General features: G+C 39.4%; 1 protein-coding gene across 2 annotated transcripts; it reads right to left on the minus strand.

Moving 5' to 3' along the window:
• Positions 1-675: 675 nt before the first annotated feature.
• On the minus strand, positions 676-18,364 carry DDX43 (DEAD-box helicase 43). 2 transcript variants are annotated; one of them, XM_032864548.1, is made up of 17 exons: positions 18,018-18,364; positions 15,916-15,971; positions 14,003-14,132; positions 12,869-13,000; positions 11,459-11,540; positions 10,229-10,385; positions 9,666-9,784; positions 9,134-9,238; positions 8,611-8,752; positions 7,544-7,644; positions 6,255-6,342; positions 4,717-4,844; positions 4,406-4,515; positions 3,536-3,674; positions 2,496-2,583; positions 1,748-1,903; positions 676-910 (listed from the first exon to the last, which is right to left on the minus strand). In XM_032864548.1, the coding sequence occupies exons 1-16, from the start codon at positions 18,262-18,264 to the stop codon at positions 1,787-1,789; spliced, it is 1,941 nt and encodes a 646-aa protein (XP_032720439.1). In that variant the 5' UTR covers positions 18,265-18,364; the 3' UTR covers positions 676-910; positions 1,748-1,786. The 2 variants fall into 2 exon arrangements, with proteins under 2 accessions (XP_032720439.1, XP_032720438.1); XM_032864547.1 differs by having other exon boundaries at positions 9,134-9,244.
• Between the last annotated feature and the right edge of the window lie 547 nt (positions 18,365-18,911).

Here is an 18,911-nt window from a genome sequence, read left to right on the forward strand (position 1 = left end):
GCTGGAGGGGAGAGGGTTGGGTAGGATGGGGAGGCTGGGTTATGGACATTGGGGTGGGTATGTGCTATGGTTAGTGCTGTGAAATGTGTAAGCCTGATGAACCACAGACCTGTACCCCTGAAACAAATATTTTATGTTAATTAAAAAAAAAACGGGATACCTGGGTGGCTCAATTGGTAAAGTGTCTGCCTTCGGCTCAGGTCATGAGCCTGAGGTCCTGGGATGGAGTCTTGTATCAGTCTCCTTGCTCAGTGGGGAGTCTGCTTTTCTCTCTGCCCTGCTGCTCCCCCTGCTTGCTCTCTCTCTCTGACAAATAAACAAATAAAACCTTAAAAAAAAAAAACTGAAGTTGGAGAATGTGATTAATCAAAGAAGTTTCATGAAAATGAAATTATTTTCCTAGGATTTATTTTAGCCTATGGGCTGAAACTTAAGAAAAGAACTATTGCGTATTTTGGTCTCATGAAATCCTTTTTTTCATTTAGAAGTAGGTGAAACATAATCCCTTAAGAAAAGTACTCCCAAATAAAATACCATTACCAAACAAAATTAAAAGGCTATTCAAAAATACAGATCATTTTACCTTTTTATCATAGAAAAACATTTATTTTTAACAGTATCTTTCACTGCCATGACATCTGAACAAGCTTTTAACTCTTTAAAGACCGACCTTAATACAGCAACATTACAGGAGATAAAATTTACATTTTTAAATAAGGACAGTAAAAAGTGAAAAAAGCTCAATGCTACATTGCTTAATATCCATGAAAAAAATTTAACTTGTTTAAGTACTTCTGATTTTATTAAAGAAAGTATAAAATATCAAATTCTACATTTTAAAACACTATTAAGAATCACTTATTTCTTCATAGTGCCAGCATGTTTCTCATACTTCCACATATCTTGAGATCTGAAAAAGAAAAAATATAAATTGCCGTTCCCAAGCCTTTGAATTTTAAACTGATAAAATTCACATAAAAATTTGCCACCCTGACCATTTAAATATACAGTTCAGTGTACAGTATATTCACTGTTCCATGACCTCCAGAATTTTTTTCATATTGAAAGACTGAAAATCTATACCCATGAAACATCTCTCCATATTCCCCCTTTCACTGGCTCCTGAAAACCATTCAGCTTCTGTGAATTGATAACTCTAGGTATCTCATGTAAGTGGAATTACACAGTATTTGTCCTTGACGGGCTTATTTCATTCAAGTGTAGTGTCATTAAGGTTCAGCTATGTTGTGCCTCAGTGCAGAATTCCCCTTGACAGGAAAGCCTGTTTACCCATCCATTCATGCCTGAGTTGCCTTCACCTTTTGGCTATTATGAGTAAAGCTGCCATGAACATGGCATGTTTGCCCACTCCTGAATTAATACTTCTAACTCTAAGATATTAACTGGGGGCACTTGCATGGCTCAGTCGGTTAAGCCTCTGCCTTCAGCTCAGGTCATGATCTCAGGGTCCTGGGATCACACCCTACATTGGGCTCCCTGCTTGGTGGGGATTCTGCTTCTCCCGCTCCCCCTGCCTCCTGCTTGTGCACTCTCTCTCTCTCTAATAAGTAAAATCTTTAAAAGAAAAAAAAAGATATTAACTGGAATTTAGGTAATAGGTAAAGAATTACCCTGAATGATTTATGTTAATGACTCTTAGAGATAATGATGATTTCAATAAACACACCAAAAATGTAGTTAAGGAAAGCAGGCATTTGAAAGTCCAAAATTTGAAAGTGTTATTTACCTCTTCTCGGTAGGCTGGTACCACTTTTCAACAAGGACATTAATAATAAAACTTTTGGGGTTTTCCTTGGGGTTTCCCCAATTTTTTCTCCATTTCTTTTTTCAGTTTATTCGCCTCATACCTCTTGGCCATTGCCACAAGATCCTCTGGGATACTCTGAAACATTAAATGTGTTATTAGGAGATTTTCCTTTCTGTTAACAGCTTTTCTACAATATGCTAAAATATTTTCAAATCATCTCAGTCACAAAATCTCCCCAGTTCCATGACATCTTTCCAACAACGAAATGTGTCTCTTTGCACGCTAAGCTCTGAAATCTATCTTGCAGCTAGAAAACCAGACTCATCTTCAACTTCCCTGATGCTACCACTCCCTGTTCATATGGCCCCTCAGTTGCTTCTCAGGGCCCTGAACAGGCGTTAACTGGTGCCATGTTCTGGGGCATTCTGTCTGTTGGGCCTGAATATGTTCCCCTGCTGGAATCTGTATCCTATTCTTGTACAACAATTCTCCCAACCTCCACTCTACCGGCTTCTTCTGCACTATGATTCCCACTGCTGCTTACTCCCATTAGATTAGGCTCCCTAATTCTGGATTACAGCTCCTTGTCTTTGCCATGTTATGGCCCTCATAACACGTTTAACATCAGTTTACCCTGGCACACAGTAAGCCCATACTTGGAATCAATGAGATTATCTGAACATTAGAAAAGTGATACAAGGTAGAGTTCTAAATTGTATAATCTCACCTGTTGTGCTCTTTCCAGAATATTAATTAACTCGCCAGCAACCCTCCAGTCGTTTCTAGTGAGGAGAGTAATAGATATCCCCATCCTCCTATAAAAGGGTGGGGTGGGGGGAAGGAACTCATGTAATTTGATTTTTTTTTTAAAGATTTATTTATCCATTTGACAGAGAGAGAGAGAGAGATCACAAGTAGGCAGAGAGACAGGAAGAGAAAGAGGGGGAGGCAAGCTCCCCGCTGAGCAGAGAACCCAATGCGGGGCTCAATCCCAGGACCCCGAGATCATGACCTGAGCTGAAGGCAGAGGCTTAACCCACTGAGCCACCCAGGCGCCCCGTAACTTGATTTTTAATTTATACTCATGGTTCAGTTAGCAAAACACTAAAAATAGCAAAACCGCAACTTTTTCATAAGCCCAAATATGTATTATATATTGAAAGTTAGCATCACTCAAACACTGATTTAGAACTCAATTATCTGGAGCTGTTTATACAGCGTGCTTGCAGGGGATTTGATAGTAGTGCTCTCAGTGGCGAGAAAGGTCTTCTTATAGGGGACGGCAGAGGAACCACTGGGTATAGCTCAGTGTGACACTACAGATAGAAAGCAGAGACTGGAATAAGAAACAGCGGCAGCTAATCAGAGGGTCTGGCTGACTCAGGAACAGGCCAGTTACGACAGGGATAAAGCAGCACAGCAGGCAGCCCAGACAATTCACAGGCAATAGAAAAGCCATTTTCTGGCTAAGAATAGCCTGTGAAGGGCATAGTGACAGTTGGTTTCTTTCTTTTCTTTTCCTTTTTCTTTTTTTAAAAAGATTTTATTTGTTTATTTATTTGTCAGAGAGAGAGAGATCACAAGTAGGCAGAGAAGCAGGCAGAGAGAGAGGGGGAAGTAGGCCCCCCACCAAGCAGAGAGCCCGATGCAGGTCTCGATCCCAGGACCCTGAGATCATGACCTGAGCTGAAGGCAGAGGCTTAAACCACTGAGCCACCCAGGCGCCCCAAAGTTGGCTTCTTTCACAGGTAGACTGTGCTGACTTACCCTGCCCTTCCGGTGCGCCCTACTCTGTGCACGTATTCCTCAATGTTCCGGGGGAAATCATAGTTATAGACGTGTGTGATGTCAAGGACGTCGAGCCCCCGAGATGCCAAGTCTGTGGCAATCAATATTCTTACTTTACCTAAAGAATAAAACCAAAATATACATGAATATACATGCTGGTGTAAACCAACCCAGGACATAGCAGAAAATTATAATCTTCCCCTAATATCTAATTAGGTGAGCGGTTATTTTTAGTATTAAAACACTTCAGAGAGTGAAAATGAGAAAGGGGCATTTATAGACTTTCTTTTAAACTGCTGGCGAATTATGGGGAACCTGGGCGGCTCAGTGGGTTAAGCCTCTGCCTTCGGCTCAGGTCATGATCTCAGGGTCCTGGGTTCAAGCCCTGCATGGGGTTCTCTGCTGAGCAGGGAGCCTACTTCTCCCTCTCCCTCTGCCTGCTGCTCTGCCTACCTGTGTGCTCTATTTCTCTGTCCAATAAATAAGTAAAATCTTAAAAAAAAAATTAAATGAACTGCTGGTGAATTACAACACAGAACACACCATGGTTCAGCAACCAACCCCTGAATCACCTGAACCACATCACGAAGATCTATGCCTTGCAGGGAAATTAACGAAAATAACCACATCGCAAATTATTACCTTGATATCCAGGTTGAAATATTTGCTATTTGAATTTGTATGGTTCTGAAGATCTGATTACTATTCAGAGCTCTTACCAGTATATTTTGGGCTCTACAAGCTGAGGACAGATCTTACAAATGGGCTCCATGGAAAGGTGCTATCACTCAGCCATGCCCAGGCCTCGCACCCTTCACCGGCCACAAGTAACAACTTGCATAAATGTACCTGTTTTAAAGTTTTCTAATGCCCTCTCTCGGTCACTCTGCTCCCTGTTACCATGAAGGGATTCCACTGATACCTGTCGCAGAATCAGGTCGCTTGACAGGTGGTCAGCCCTGAAGCAAAAGACAGAGTCAGGGATCTGAAGTGCTTCTTCTGATGCCACCAGCAAATTCACTAGTTTTACTTGTAATTAGTAAAAGACTGAATTAACATACTAGAATGCATGTATCCCCCTTTTGAAATTAGTATGCAAAGAGAGCTAATGCTAAACAAATCAACTGGATGATTTAAGGATGTAAAAGAAAAATACCTACACAGCTTTTCTGCTGACAAACACTATGACTTTGTCTTTGGGAGACATGCTTTCTAGAAAAGTTTGGATATGAGAGCGTTTCTCTTCTTCCGTGGTGACAATTATGTTTTGTTTCACGGTACTTACTGCCTAAAGGAATAAAGATCACAGTACGTCAAAACTGATGGGCAAACCCTATACATTGGCTCAGAATACATCTATTTCTATCTCTGGTTAAGTTTTCATAAACTGCTAACAAGAAGAGGCAGGTCCTTGAAAATGACCTGTACCTACTCAAAGACTTGTAGCTCTTTTGCTTCTTGCTCATTCACCCAGGCTGAGCTGGAAACTTGAATGCTTGGCAGTGCGTTTAAAGTAATTGCTTACTATGGTTGGAAAAGAACCATGGAGTAAGGCCAAACTTTCATCATGCATTAGGGCACAGTCCTTACAATAAAGGAAGATGATTAGCTTAGAACACGAGAATTCCCACTCAGGATTTTGACAACTTAATGCAAAATTTCAAAATATCATTGATACAATTTTTTAACCCAGAGGTAAGACAGGTTTTGTTTTTATTATTTCTTTTTAAAGATTTTTTGATAAAGAGACATAGTGAGAGAGGGAACATCAGCAGGGGGAGTGGAAGAGGGAGAAGCAGGCCTTCTGCCAAGCAGGGAGCCTGATGTGGGGCTTGATTGCAGGACCCTGGGAAAAGGACCCCAGCCAAAGGCAGACACCCAACAACTGAGCCACCCAGGCACCCCTAAAATAGGTTTTAATAGCATTTAATGAAAGTAAAGAATGTCATCTCTAGCCTCACTTTTCATGAAATCTGATGAAATGAATCTTGGCAATGACCTTTCACTATCACTGGTGATTAAGTAAAAGGTCATTTTTTTCAGTAACGATTAACTGAGGGGAGCCTGGGTGGCTCAATTGTTGGGTGTCTGCCTTTGGCTGGGGTCATGATCCCAGGGTCTCAGAATCGAGCTCAGCATCCCACTCCCTGCTCAGCGTGGAGCCTGCTTCTCCCTCTTCCATTCCCCCTGCTTGTGTTCCCTCTCTCGCTGTGTCTCTGTCAAATAAATACACTTAAAAAAAAATAATGATTAATTGAAAGTTTGGATCTCAACTAAGTGGAAGGCCAGATAACTTTATAATGGAGGGGATACATACCAGAGACCTTCATGAATCGTATAATTACTGACATCTGAACCCAATGATCCATCATGACTTCACCAAAAGACAACACCAGACTTACATACATACACCTACATTGACCTTGTTTAGAACCTGATTTTAACAGGATTAAACAAAAATGAGATATCAGGAAAATAAGAATAAGAAATGGATATTTGATGGTACTAAGGGATTATTAAAATTTTAAACTTGAGATGTTAAAAGTTAGTCTTAGATGTATACTGAATTATTTATGAATAAAATCATATGTATCTATGGTCTTTATAATTAGGGAGAAGGCAGAGGAGGTACGCCAAAACACAAAGTAACTAAAATTTTCATAACAAATATTTTTATAATAGTAATAAACAAGCTTACCACTAGATCCAAAGTACCAACATATACAATCATTGGCTCTTTCAAATAAGACTGCGCAAGGCGACGGACAGCATATGGCCATGTTGCACTGGAAATAAAACATGATATAAATGTTAAAATTGTATTATAAATCAAATATTACTAAGTTTTTCCAAGGATGCTATGAACCAGATTACCCATGAAAGACACCCTGAGTACTTTTAAATAAGGGAGACTTTATAGACAATTATATTTCACAAAGAATAGCTCAACTATAACAAAGCTACTACATGAAACCTTTAAATAAGTTTAATAAACAAGTTTATAAGGTAAAGGAGACCTACGCCTTAAATTCTAACCTAAATTCTAATAATCTAAACTGAATTCATAGATTAGCTTTTTCTTGGCCTTCATTAAAGAAAAACAGAAAAAAAAAAGCCCTAGTATTTTGTTAGCATTCATCAACAGGCAAAAACCAAATGCATATGCAAAATAAAGGCATATGATGTGTACTGATGAAAGAATATATAAATTCAAATGTTTCTTCATTCATATATTATGAAAGCAATCACCTTTTGTACTTTCACAGTAATTACAATAATGGGAATATTAGTAAAAAACAGATGAGGGTGGTATTAAAAAGAAAACAAGTGAGAAAATTTAATGTATTCCCCAATTATATACTATTCTTTTTTATGTTAATGGCACATAGGTCATATAAGCCCAGGAGATAACAGTCTATAGATCAGTCTGTATTTAAATGACAATCATTGTTTCTCAGTTTTATTTTGCGCAAAAAAGTTACGGGCAATCAAAGGTTTCTCTCTAAGGACAGGTGATCATTCAAATTTGAGGCCACAACTATGAAATAAAATCTCCTCTCCAAGGAGAGGACCCCCTTAGGTTTTTATAGAAATCTGTGGGGTGCCTGGTGGCTCAGTCAGTTAAGCATCTGCCTTCCGTTCAGGTCATGATCCCAGAGTCTTGGGTTTGAGCCCCACATCTCTCCCTGGGAGCCTGCTTCTCCCTCTCCCTCTGAGGCTCCCCCTGCTTGTGCTCTCTGTCAAATCAATCTTTTTTTAAAAATGTCCGTTACAAAAAAAAAAAAAATCTCTATCTGTAATTTAGGAAACCTAGTCATTGTTCCGCAGTTACACTGAGTTGCTGTTCCTAAGTGATGACAAGCCTTTTACCTGAGGATCTCAAGACACCTTCAACCAATCCTCTAAAATCCTCTGTGGAAATCCAAAAGAATAGAGTTCAGGCCACCAATTTCTATTTTACAGACTAGCAGTTAGGCATACACCTACCTTGTCATAACAGTCTGCCTGTCTGGGCGCACATCTAATAAAATCTTCATTATCTGGGGTTCAAATCCCATATCTAGCATCTTGTCAGCCTCATCTAGTACCTGCATCAAAATCAACAGCGGCTACCTTAGATATGGGAAATATGCTTTCTTTATGAACAGAATACTATGGTAAGGGAACTGTTCTCTCATTTCCCCTATTACTTAAGCCACTATTTTAGTTTCTTCAAGACAAAGTAAGTGATCTACAGTTGTAATAGACTGACTTGATTCTTTAAGTTGGCTAACAGTTTCTAGATCTAAGGAAAACTGTAAATGTCTTAAATATCCATATGGAGGGATGCCTGACCTTGGAATTTGGGGACTGAGCCCCACAATGGGCTCTAGGCTCAGTGCAGGAGTCTGCTTGAGATCTTCTCCCTCTGCACCACACCCACCATCCCCTCCCGCCCCACTTTCATGTGTTCTCTAAAATAAATCTTTAAAAAAATAAAAGTAAAAAAAAATCCACATGGATTTTAATTTTCTTTTATACATCGCTACATTCTCCAACATTAAAAAAAAAAACAAATAGAATTCTCAAAATCCTTATTTTAACATACTAGAGGGAATGGAAACTATCCCTAGGATTTGAAACCATTATAAAATGGACAACCATTCTAAAGAACTGTTTTAATAAGAGTTCAGTTCTGGACACCCAGCTGGCTCAGTCAGTAGAGCTAGTGACCCTTGATCTCAGGATTGTAAGTTTGAACACCAGGTTTGGTGTAGAGATTACTTAAAAATCTTAAAAAAAAAAGGAGGGGGGGACGCCTGGGTGGCTCTGTCAGTCAAGTCACTGCCTTTGGCTCAGGTCATGATCCCAGTGTCCTGGGATCAAGTCCCACATCAGGCTCCTTGCTTGGCAAGGAGCCCGCTTCTCTCTCTGCCTCTGCCTGCTTGTGTGCACGCGCGTGCTCTCTCTCTCTCTGACAAATAAATAAATAAATAAAATCTTAGGGAAAAAAAAAAAAGAATTTAATAAGAGTTCAGTTCTTCCTCCCAGTATCCCAAACCCTCCATTATTACCAAGTAGGTTATACTTCTGAGGTTAACAAAGTTATTCATTTGTAGATCATTCAGTCTTCCAGGAGTTGCAATAATAATGTCTACTCCTTTTTTCAGATCTTGTATTTGTCCATTTCTATCTCCACCGCCATATATACAAACACTAAAAAAAAAATAGGTTCATGTTCAGGTAAGGAATGTCCCATCACAAAGCAAAATCCCAACTAACCAAAGCATTTTGGGTATAAAATAACACGGTAAAAAGTATGTAAGTCAGAAAGAGTATCAGATACCTTCTGGGTAGTATTAGCCCCATTCTAAAACCATCCATACCCATCAGCCCACAATGATGTGTCCTCAAGAGCGACATTTGAATCACTGTTACTTGACCTCACTGCCCCGGCTACCATTGATTTGGACTAGGGCAATGCCTGACCCATGCTAAGCCATTCAGATTCTCTACATGTGTGAAAAATAATAGGAAGAATGTATAAAACTAGGATTTATTAAAATGTGGATGCAAGAAGGGACAAAGATGACTTACCTTTTAAGGCCTTTATATGAATACTTAGAACATTCAGATTCTACTTGAAGTGCTAACTCGCGGGTAGGTGTAAGGACTAACATGCCTGGTCCATTCCTTTCTCCTCTAATTCTTTGGAGAGAAAATAACTGTTAAAGTACCTGATTCAGGTACATAGTATATTTGTTCAATGCGTTCAGAATTTGTAGCAATGGATGTCACACACATTTACAAAACATGTAAAAATATTGAAGAACAGCGCACAAAAAAACTCCCAAGGGCTCAGATACCAGTCTTTTCATTTAGCATGGTCAACATTGTCTCACACAATTGGAAATGATAATTTAAACATTAGTATTTCACTATTAAGACTACCTATGGCTTCCTAAAAATGTTTTGACAATTTAAACCCTCACCACCATGGTACAAGTGCATTTCCCTGAGGCTTGGCATTACTTTTTGACCAATGCAACAGACAAAAAAGAAACTTGCATTTTTGGTATCCATATCTGCTAACCCCCTATAAAGAGAACCCCGCTGCAGAAATTCTTACATAGGCTGTGAGTCCAAGTGTATAAATCCGGGCATTAAGTAGGACAATGTCTTCCCTGTTCCAGTTTGGGCTACTCCTATAAGATCTATGCCCTGTAGAACTATCGGCCATGACTGCGACTAAAAAAGAAAGATCAACATTAAAATTAAAAGTACATCTTTTAGTCACATGGCCGTCCTCTCCTAAGCCCAAACTTCTTTCAATAAACATTTTTAAGTGCTAGGCACTGGTGGTACAGGGGGGTTTCGGGGGAAAGCTCAGAAGGGATAGTTACTCCCTGCTGATTTAACTTCTAATAATCAGATATTGTGGTGCCCGCATGGCTCCGTGAAGGGTCTGCATTGGGCTCTGGTCATAATCCTAGGGTCCTGGGATGGAGCCCCACAGTGGGTTTCCTGCTCAATGGGGAGTCTGCTTCTCCCTCCGCCCTCCCCACCCCCATACTTGTACTCTCTCTCTCTCAAAAAAAAAAATCTTTAAAAAATTAATCAGATATTGTTTGGTGGGGGGGGAATCTGTCAGCAAAATATTGGAATTAAAGAAAGAAAGGAAAAAAAGCATACCTGGATTGGTGTTGGCTTTTGAAAGCCTGCCTTTTTAATGTTTTCCATAACCTCAGGAAAACACTGAAAAGCATCCTCAAACTTACAGGTAGGATTGGGTATAGGACGCTTCTCACCTTCTTTCAGGTCATCACACATTATATTATAATTTTCTTTCCTTTAAGGAAAAATAGAACAAATCTTAGTGGCTTTAGTCACTTCATTCCCTAAGCCAGAAATTTTTGCCAGCATTAGTTTATCATATCTAGAAATTCAACTGCAACTGTAAAGTTACAGTAAGATGTAACCACAAAGAAATAGAAGTGAACACATCTTTTTCTAATCAGAATAGTTATCAGAAAGGGAAAAAAGGAGTGCCTGAGTGGCTCAGTTGTTAAGCGTCTGCCTTTAGCTCAGGTCATGATCCCAGTGTCCTGAGATCGAGCCCCACATCGGGCTCCCTGCTCAGTGGAGAGCCTACTTCTCCCTCTCCCTCTGCTTGCCGGTCTGCCTACTCATGCTCTGTCAAATAAATAAAATCTTTAAAAAAAAGAGGGAAAAAATTCCATTTTATGAAGGGGCCAGTGAAATTTCATGGAAATGGGAATAGAGCCTGAAAATCACATACTTCATGATTCAAATCAGACTTTGCAGACACAAAAATATGTATGGAACATACATATTTTCTTAACTTATCCTCAACAATTCTGCTAAATGGCAATCATTCTCCTTTGACAGGTGATCATTAGTTACTTATCCAAAGTCTGAGCTAGAATAACTCTTCTTTCTGCTATACCATACTTAGTTTTATAACAGACTTCGAGAGAAAAAAAATGTTGCTGTCAGGACCTTTAATTCCAGATAGTAAGCACTGAAGAATAAGAAATGCATTGAATCAATTCTTTTTCAACAGTTGTAGAAATAATTCTCTAAAAGTGTTGTCCAATACAGCAGGCACTAACCAAACGAGTCTTTTAAAATTTCAAATGGAAAACTCAGTTCCTCCATTATACTAGTCATATTTTAAGTATTCAATAGCTATATAGATAATGACTGCTCTATCAGACACAAATATAGCCCTTTTTCCATCTTTGCAGAAAGGTTTATTGGATAGCAATGCTCTAAAATATCATGTAGGATGCAATCAAGTTCATGTGAACACCAGAGGCATAGCCTTCAAATGTAATCACTTTAAAGGTTTCCCTAATGAGTAGCAACTATACAAATACTTAAGGCAATAAAAGCACCCACCTCCAAGCGTCTATTTGCACCTGGGACATTGAACTTGTTGTTTCTGACTCCACATAAAAGTTTTTCTTAATTGGCGGTAGATCTGGGACAAAGATTACAGTTAAAACTTCGATAAATTATCAGAATTTACATTTCATTGAAACTTATTCAAAGTAACAGAAATCAAACTAAAATACTTATTAAATTCACCCTTACAATTTTAGATATCTGCTCTTTGCCAGTCAGGCTTATGCTAGTCTCTGAAATCTGTTTTAGTTTACCTGTTGATTACATTTTTTACCCAAGAAAGAATTTTAATAATTAAGTTTAATATAAAAGAAAAAAAATAGATAAAGATTTTTTTTAAAAAACCCATCGTTAAAAAGAAAGCTGTATGTATCGGTACAATTTTTATTATTCTTAAGTTGGGATGAAATTACTTGTTTTATAACAAATATAACATATTTTGTAGTAAAAATAAAAAAAAGGAAGTATGGTTTACAAGATAATCATCCCAATCGATTAATCTTCTCTAAAATACAGTAGACTGATTTTTTTTTCTTTTCTTTTGATGGTCTATCCCATTTCTGTCTAGGAATAGAGTATTTCTTTTTCCACTTTCTGAGGCTACTTCGTGTTTTCTTATATGCCTCGCAAACTTCCTCCGAATCTAAATCCTTTCTCTGGCCTCCCTATTCCATATCTCCCCACCACATATCCTGTCCAGGTGGCACTGGTAACAACATGCAGATAGACCGACCCCTGAATTAGTCATTGTTAATATTGGTCACTATCAGTCCATTAGCTTTTAAATTTTTAATAAAGGTTGTGTTGCCGCCTCACTCTGATAGCCAGAATTATTACATGAATTTACCCTGAAATTTAGTGAATATAACATGAAACATAACACTCCATATAATTCCAGGTGAGACTTTCATTTAAAACTAAAGCAAATGAACAAACCCAAATCTCTTCTCAAGAACTATGTTTCTTTCTTTAATTAAACGGTTTTCCCTTTTTATTTTGCCACTGTCAACCAGGACACTCCAGGATCAATTTTTATTCAACCGTAGGCAACAATGTTAAACCACTTATGGTTGGCATGTTTATCGCCTTCATTTTCCCCTTAGGTCCCATTTTCTTTCCATTTATTATTAAACTCCTGCTGTGAGTTACCTCAAATAAGACAAAATGTTAAATATAATATTTTAATTTCCCACTTAGAGCATAGATTACAGCACAGACAACATAGAAAAAAATCTTGCCCTAGAGACTATTTGTAGCACTTAATACTTTATTATCATTTTTCATATTAATTTCATTACTAGAAATAAGACATTTTAGAGGATAAAAACCTCATGAAGTTAAAAAAAAACAACACCTCAAGTGATACATCAACACCACATGTAAATGTTTGGATATAGCACTAACCTTCCCACTTTTTTCTCCCCCATTTCAAAGCATCTTCTCGAATTTGATCCCAATCAATCAATGGCTGATTCTCTGTAACATTACTATCTGTCTTTACATCTCTTCCAACGGAAGGTTGGAATGCAACAACATCTGTTAAAATATTTTTATCGAATTAGTTTCAAAACAAATCCTAATTGTACAAATTCCCCCAAACCACTTTACTATTTTGTTTAAAAACCAGACAATCATGCTTAAAATATAAAATGTAGGTTTTAGTACTATAATGCTATGACAATAGTAGTCACGGTTTGTCAGTTAGCAGATTTATGAGGATATTTATAAGGATAATACCAGATTATGAGGATAAATGAGGAAAATACATTTATTGAAGAGAAGGAAAATAGGAGAGCCTAGTGTTTGCTGATAAATCATGTTAAGCTTATAAGAATCCTGTGAGCCAGATGTCACCCCAGGTTAACAGATGAAGAGTTTTAAAGGCTTTCCTAAAGTTCCCTTCCCAAGAAACACTATATGAGGCAACGCTGCCATCTGAACCCAAGATACAGTTCTTTTTACTTTCACATTGCTTCTGGAAATGGCTCAATAATGGCTTTTTCTCTAGTCCAAGCAGGTCTGAATTTTTGTTTTTGTTTTGTTTTTAACAAAATCTGAGATTTTTCTTAAGTAAACTCTATACCCAGACTAGGGCTTGAACTCATGACCCGAAGATCAAGAATTGCATGTTATACTGACTGAGCCAGCCAGGTACCCTAGAGATTCTTTAAATACCAAATAACTAGACACTTTTCAAAATCAGTCACGTTCCAGAGAGGAAGAGACCGTAGAATCAGAAGGTCAGAATAATCCTTCTTCTACCATTAAGAGTGAATATATTAAAAGGTTATTTTTGTTTTCACCTATCTGTGGCTAAAAGTAAAACTGCTAAGCTTAACCACAGAGATTAAGTGTCTTAATTTGAGGAAAACAGTATTCTGAGATTTCAAAGAAAAAAAAAGTCCCTAACAGATAAGATTTAATGATGGCAATCTGAAGCTTTGTTGTCAAGAGAAGCCTCAACTATAATGCCTTATAACACTGAATGCAATTTTTAAAATTTTACAAGGCTGTATGTAGTAAGCAAAAATTACTTACCAGTTCTGAGCTTTGAACTATAATTTTCTTGTTTTTTAACAAGATTATCTATCACTGTTTTGGCCTTCACCTGCATCACCTTGTCACCAAAGATTCTGACCTCTGCTTCTTCTGAATGACCTTTTATTATCTAGATGCAGCAGAAAAATAGGTGAGACCGAAGTCCCCTTACCACGCCCCCCACATCCAAAAATCACTCAGCTACAAACAGTATAAAAATTTAAAGGAAATATAGTATTGCTATCAATCAGTATCTTAATTTCTAATTTTTAAAAAAGATTTTATTTATTTATTTGACAGAGATACAGCAAGAGAGGGGACACAACAAGCAGGAGGAGTGGGAGAGGGAGAAGCAGGCTCCCCACTGAGTAAGGAGCCCACACCATGCGGGGCTCGATCCCAGGACCCTGAGATCATGACCCAAGTCGAAGGCAGACACCCAATGACTGAGCCACCCAGGTGCCCCTTAATTTCTAATTTTTGAGGGCATTCTACAGTCAACAAATTTATCCTGAGATTCACCCCCCCTTTGGATGAAAAGGAGCAGGACAATCTAAATTTAAAAACTACTGTGACAGGGGTGCGTGGGTGGCTCAGTCAGTTAAACATCTGACTCTTGGTTTCAGCTCAGGTCATGATCCCACCACAGTGGGAGTGAGTCCCACGTTGGCCTCTATGCTCAGTGTAGAGTCTGCTTCAGATTCCCTCTCCCTCTCCCTCACTCTTTCTCAAGTAAATAAATCTTTTAAAAAAGTAAATAAAAGCTACTGTAACCACTAGAGAATAAATTCAGCAACCAGTTTTAGAAGATTAAGGTGTTAATCTGTCCTCTTAACTATCAAATAGTAATTTGGCAAATCTTGCACAACTGTAGGGATTTGTCTTTGTGGTATATAAATACCAGCTGACTGAACTGTCAGGTTACTTACAGGAACTCTTGAACTTGAGGGGATGCCCTACTTTCACCACGTATATGGTAATGGAACCAACTTACTACAAGGCTGAGATGACATTTGGAGGATAAGATCTATAAGTCACATCTTTCAGTGTACATAATCTCAGATACCCACACTGATTCAATAGTAACTAGAAACTGCTGCACCAAATGCTGTCTGACTGGTGATTCAGAGCTTGCCATTTGCACTGTTTATAGACAACTTTGTGGAAGTTCTTAAATGAGGCTGAAACTGATGCTGAGAAGATGGGAAAGAGACCTACCTAGAATGGGGATGCAGGAGGTCTTAGACCTCCCTTATGAGCAGGAGTTCTAACAGCTAAGATGGGAGAGAGAGTGGCAGGAGTCCAGTTGGTGACACTCAAGAGAGAGTTCGAGGATGGAGTGAAGGAAAAGGAGCTAGATCAAGTGGACCATGCTAAGAAGTCTGGACTTAAGACCCTGAGATATCAGAAAAAGTTTTTATACATAAAAAGAAAAATTATGAACACAATTATTGCCCTGGTCATGGTACAGGATGGTTAAAGGGGGTAAGACTGGAAGCAGGGTGAACCGTTAGGGGAGAACACCCCAAATGATGGGATTCTTCTTGAGAAACACAGGAAATAGAAAGCACTGGTTACAGGATAAGGAACAGGAAGTAATCGGGGATTTCCGGCTTGGGAACTGGGTGAATGATGTTGCTGCTGAGACTGGGAACACAGGAGTGGGTCAATGTTTGAGGCATGAGAGCCAGGAAGTACGTAATGAATATTCCCTCAGATATCTCATTTGTCAGTGGAGATTATCTGTAAAGATTTTTCCTCTAGGAGTCACAAAACCTGGACCTGGAATGGACCACAGTATGTGAAATTACTACATTGCTACTAAATTACTACAGTTATGTTAATAGCTAAACAAAAATTAGAGTTAGAAAAGAACTACACTCTTTGAGGACTTAAGATCTCAGACCACTTACCTGTATTTTCGTGTTTGTTGTACTTTGGATGTCTTTTATTTTTGACCCCCCACGACCTATTTTTAAAAATAAAATTTTTAAAAAATTGTAATCAAAATCACAATTGGGTATCACTTCATACCTATTAGAATGGCTATCGAAAATACAAGAAAGGAGTGGGGCACCTGGGTGGCTCAGTTGATTAAGCGGCTGCCTTCGGCTTAGGTCTTGATCCCAGGGTCCTGGGATGAAGCCCCGCATTGTGCTCCCTGCTCAGCAGTGAACCTGCTTCTCACTCTCGCTATCTCTGTCTCTCTCTCTCCAATAAATAAATAAAATCTTTAAAAAGGAAAAGAAAAAAAATAAAAAGGGAAAGAAAGAAATAAAGAAAGGAAGGAAGGAAGGAAGGAAGGAAGGAAGGAAGAGGGGAGGGAAGGAAGAAGGGAAGAAAGAAAAATACAAGAGGGACATCTGGGTGGCTCAGTGGGTTAAGTGGCTGCCTTCGGCACAGATCATGATCTCAGGGTCCTGGGATGGAGCCCCCTGTCTGGATCCCTACTCAGTGTAGAATCTGCTTCTCCCTCTGCCCCTTCCCCCCACTCATGCATGCACGCTCTGCTCTCTCACTCTCAAATAAATGAATAATCTTAAAAAATATAAGAGATAAGTGTTGGTGAGAATGAAGAAAAGGGAAGCCTTGTGCGCTCTTGGTGGGAATATAAATTGGTGCAAGCACGCAGGGTCCCCCCAAAAACTAAAGATATAACTACCATAGGATTTTGCAATTCCACTTATGGATCTATATCCAAAGGAAACAAAACCACTATCTCAAAGAGCTATCTAGACTCCCATGTTCATTACAGCATTATTCACATTAGTCATGAGGTGGGACCAAGCTAAATGTCTAGCAACAGATGACTGGATGAAGAAACATAGTATAAATATGCTAGAGAAGATTTCGGCCTTAAAAAAAGGAAATTCTATCATTTGCAACATGAATAAAACTTGAGGACAGTTATGCTAAATGAAATAAGCCAATCACAAAAAGCAAATAGTGCCTGATCTTCTTGGAGGTATCTAATGTAGTCCAACAAAGAAACAAAATAGAATGGTATTTTCCAGGGATGGGAAAAGGGGGAAATAGGGAGTTAGTTGTTTAATGGGTAGTTTCAGTCATGCAACATGAAAACATTCTACAGCTCTGTCACACAACATTGTTCTTATAGTTAACAGTACTGTACCACACACTGTAACCCTAAAATTAAGCTTAATTTTTTTTAACTACACTAAGGAAAAAAAAGTGGTTCCAGACCAACATTAAGCAGGTGCCCTCTAGCACTGTGCGGGCACTCTCACAGGAGCTCAGTAAGTGTTGAGTGGTTTTTAGCGCCAACCTAGTGGCTTTCACTTATGGGGCATCACTTGTCATATCTTTGAGCCTGAGCCTTCTTGAAGAAACACTGAATCTCTAGCTGGCCTAGCAATCAGTCTCCTAATGCTCTATTTAATAGCAGCCTAAAAAAATGTGGTTATTGTTTTTAAAACAGGTTTAAAAGAGGGTAAATAAAATATTAGCTCCCATACCTAATAGGGAAAATGTTGGAACTTATTCTCAGTCTTAATGGCCACAAATGGGGGCAAATCTCTATTCCTATTGTTTCCAAATGTTTATCAAAGGTGAATTTGGAAGACTCAAGATGTACTAAGAAAAAAGATCCTGTTTTTCAGCAGATAAATCATATTCAATAAAAGAAACTAAGTGCAAGATATGGCCAATGGTCTTAACAACCCTATAATATCCTAAACCTTGTTCAATGGCTCTAAATGGGGCCCAAAGGAACAGACTGGACTCAGGACTGCTTTGTTGTTAATTTTGGGGTAAACTGTGAAAAGACTTGACCTTTCATCCCAAAGATTTCATACATCTGTTTGTTCTACCAAAATATCGTCTCCACGAAATATCAAATGTGCATTAAATGACTAAGTACAGCATCCTAAGGTATTATGAATAACCCAGATCAAGTCCTGAACTCATTAAGTGGAGCCGAGGAGAGTGGGGCATGGACGCCTTGCCCAGGCTCCGCCCCCGGCCCTGTCCGGCACACCCATCCTCTTTCACTCACCGATCACAGCGCCCACCCACACGTTCTTCAATCCAAAGCAAAGCGGCGGTTCTCGGAGGCCCGCGGTCACAGGTTGCTGGAGGCCGGAGTTCTTCCAGCCGCCACCTCTGCCGCCCCTACGGGCTTCCGAACCTCTCGGATTCGGGTCCTCCGCCGGCCTCCTTTCCGGAGCACGGAACACTGCCGAGCTTCGCCGGGAAGCAACGACCCACGAGGAGGCGTTAGCGCCTCCTTCTTGCCTTGACATGGTTCCGTGAGAAAGATCCGGCGCGTCCGACGTCGCTCCCGTCTGTCTCTACACCACTCCACCGTGCCGTCGTAGATTTTTCTATTAGTGCATCCACGCAGCCGCTACTTAAGGAGCCCGCTCGCGGCTCGACCCGCCCCTTCCCCCGCCCCGCCCCGCCCTGGCCGCACATCCATTGGTGCAGGAGACGTCGTGGGCGGGACTCTGAAGGTTTGACCAATCCAGTCTCTTTAACGTGTGAGCGCTCCTTGAACGTGTCATTGCGCCGGCTTCGTGTTCCTTTTCAGGCGTGGGACTCCCGGGTCTTCGTTTTTGCTTTTCCCTGCTGATCTCCCACCCCAAGTACTCATCTCAGTAACTCGTAAACATCAGTCCCTTTTGCGACATGACCCAGTACATACATAAAAAAATTTGAAACAGAAGGGTGACAAAACAGCATTTACTATTGCTTTCAGAGCAGCACTTGATGTACTTAACCCTATATTCATTTTTAAAATATTGGTTGTAATCCACAGAATAAAGTGACTCACAGTTTAAAAACCCCTGGGCTAAAAATGGTGCTTCAGTTCTTCACACAACACTTGACCTGAATGGTTGCTGTCGTATTAGAGCTAACGAAATAAATTTAATAAATGCTTGAAGCACTC

The sequence above is a fragment of the Lontra canadensis genome, unplaced genomic scaffold (genome assembly GCF_010015895.1).
Source record: "Lontra canadensis isolate GAN:19392208 unplaced genomic scaffold, GSC_riverotter_1.0 scaffold27, whole genome shotgun sequence".
Lineage (NCBI taxonomy): Eukaryota > Metazoa > Chordata > Mammalia > Carnivora > Mustelidae > Lontra > Lontra canadensis.

Bases quoted from the DNA above. Each gene is read 5' to 3' on its own strand.
- DDX43 (XM_032864547.1), bottom strand. From the start codon at position 18,264: ATGTCAAGGCAAGAAGGAGGCGCTAACGCCTCCTCGTGGGTCGTTGCT. The intron at 9,245-9,665 runs GTAAGAATTTCT...TTCTCTCCAAAG, and splicing joins CACTTGGACTCACAGCCTAT to AATTAGAGGAGAAAGGAATG. The intron at 6,343-7,543 runs GTAGGTGTATGC...TTTTATTTCCAG, and splicing joins AGGCAGACTGTTATGACAAG to TGCAACATGGCCATATGCTG.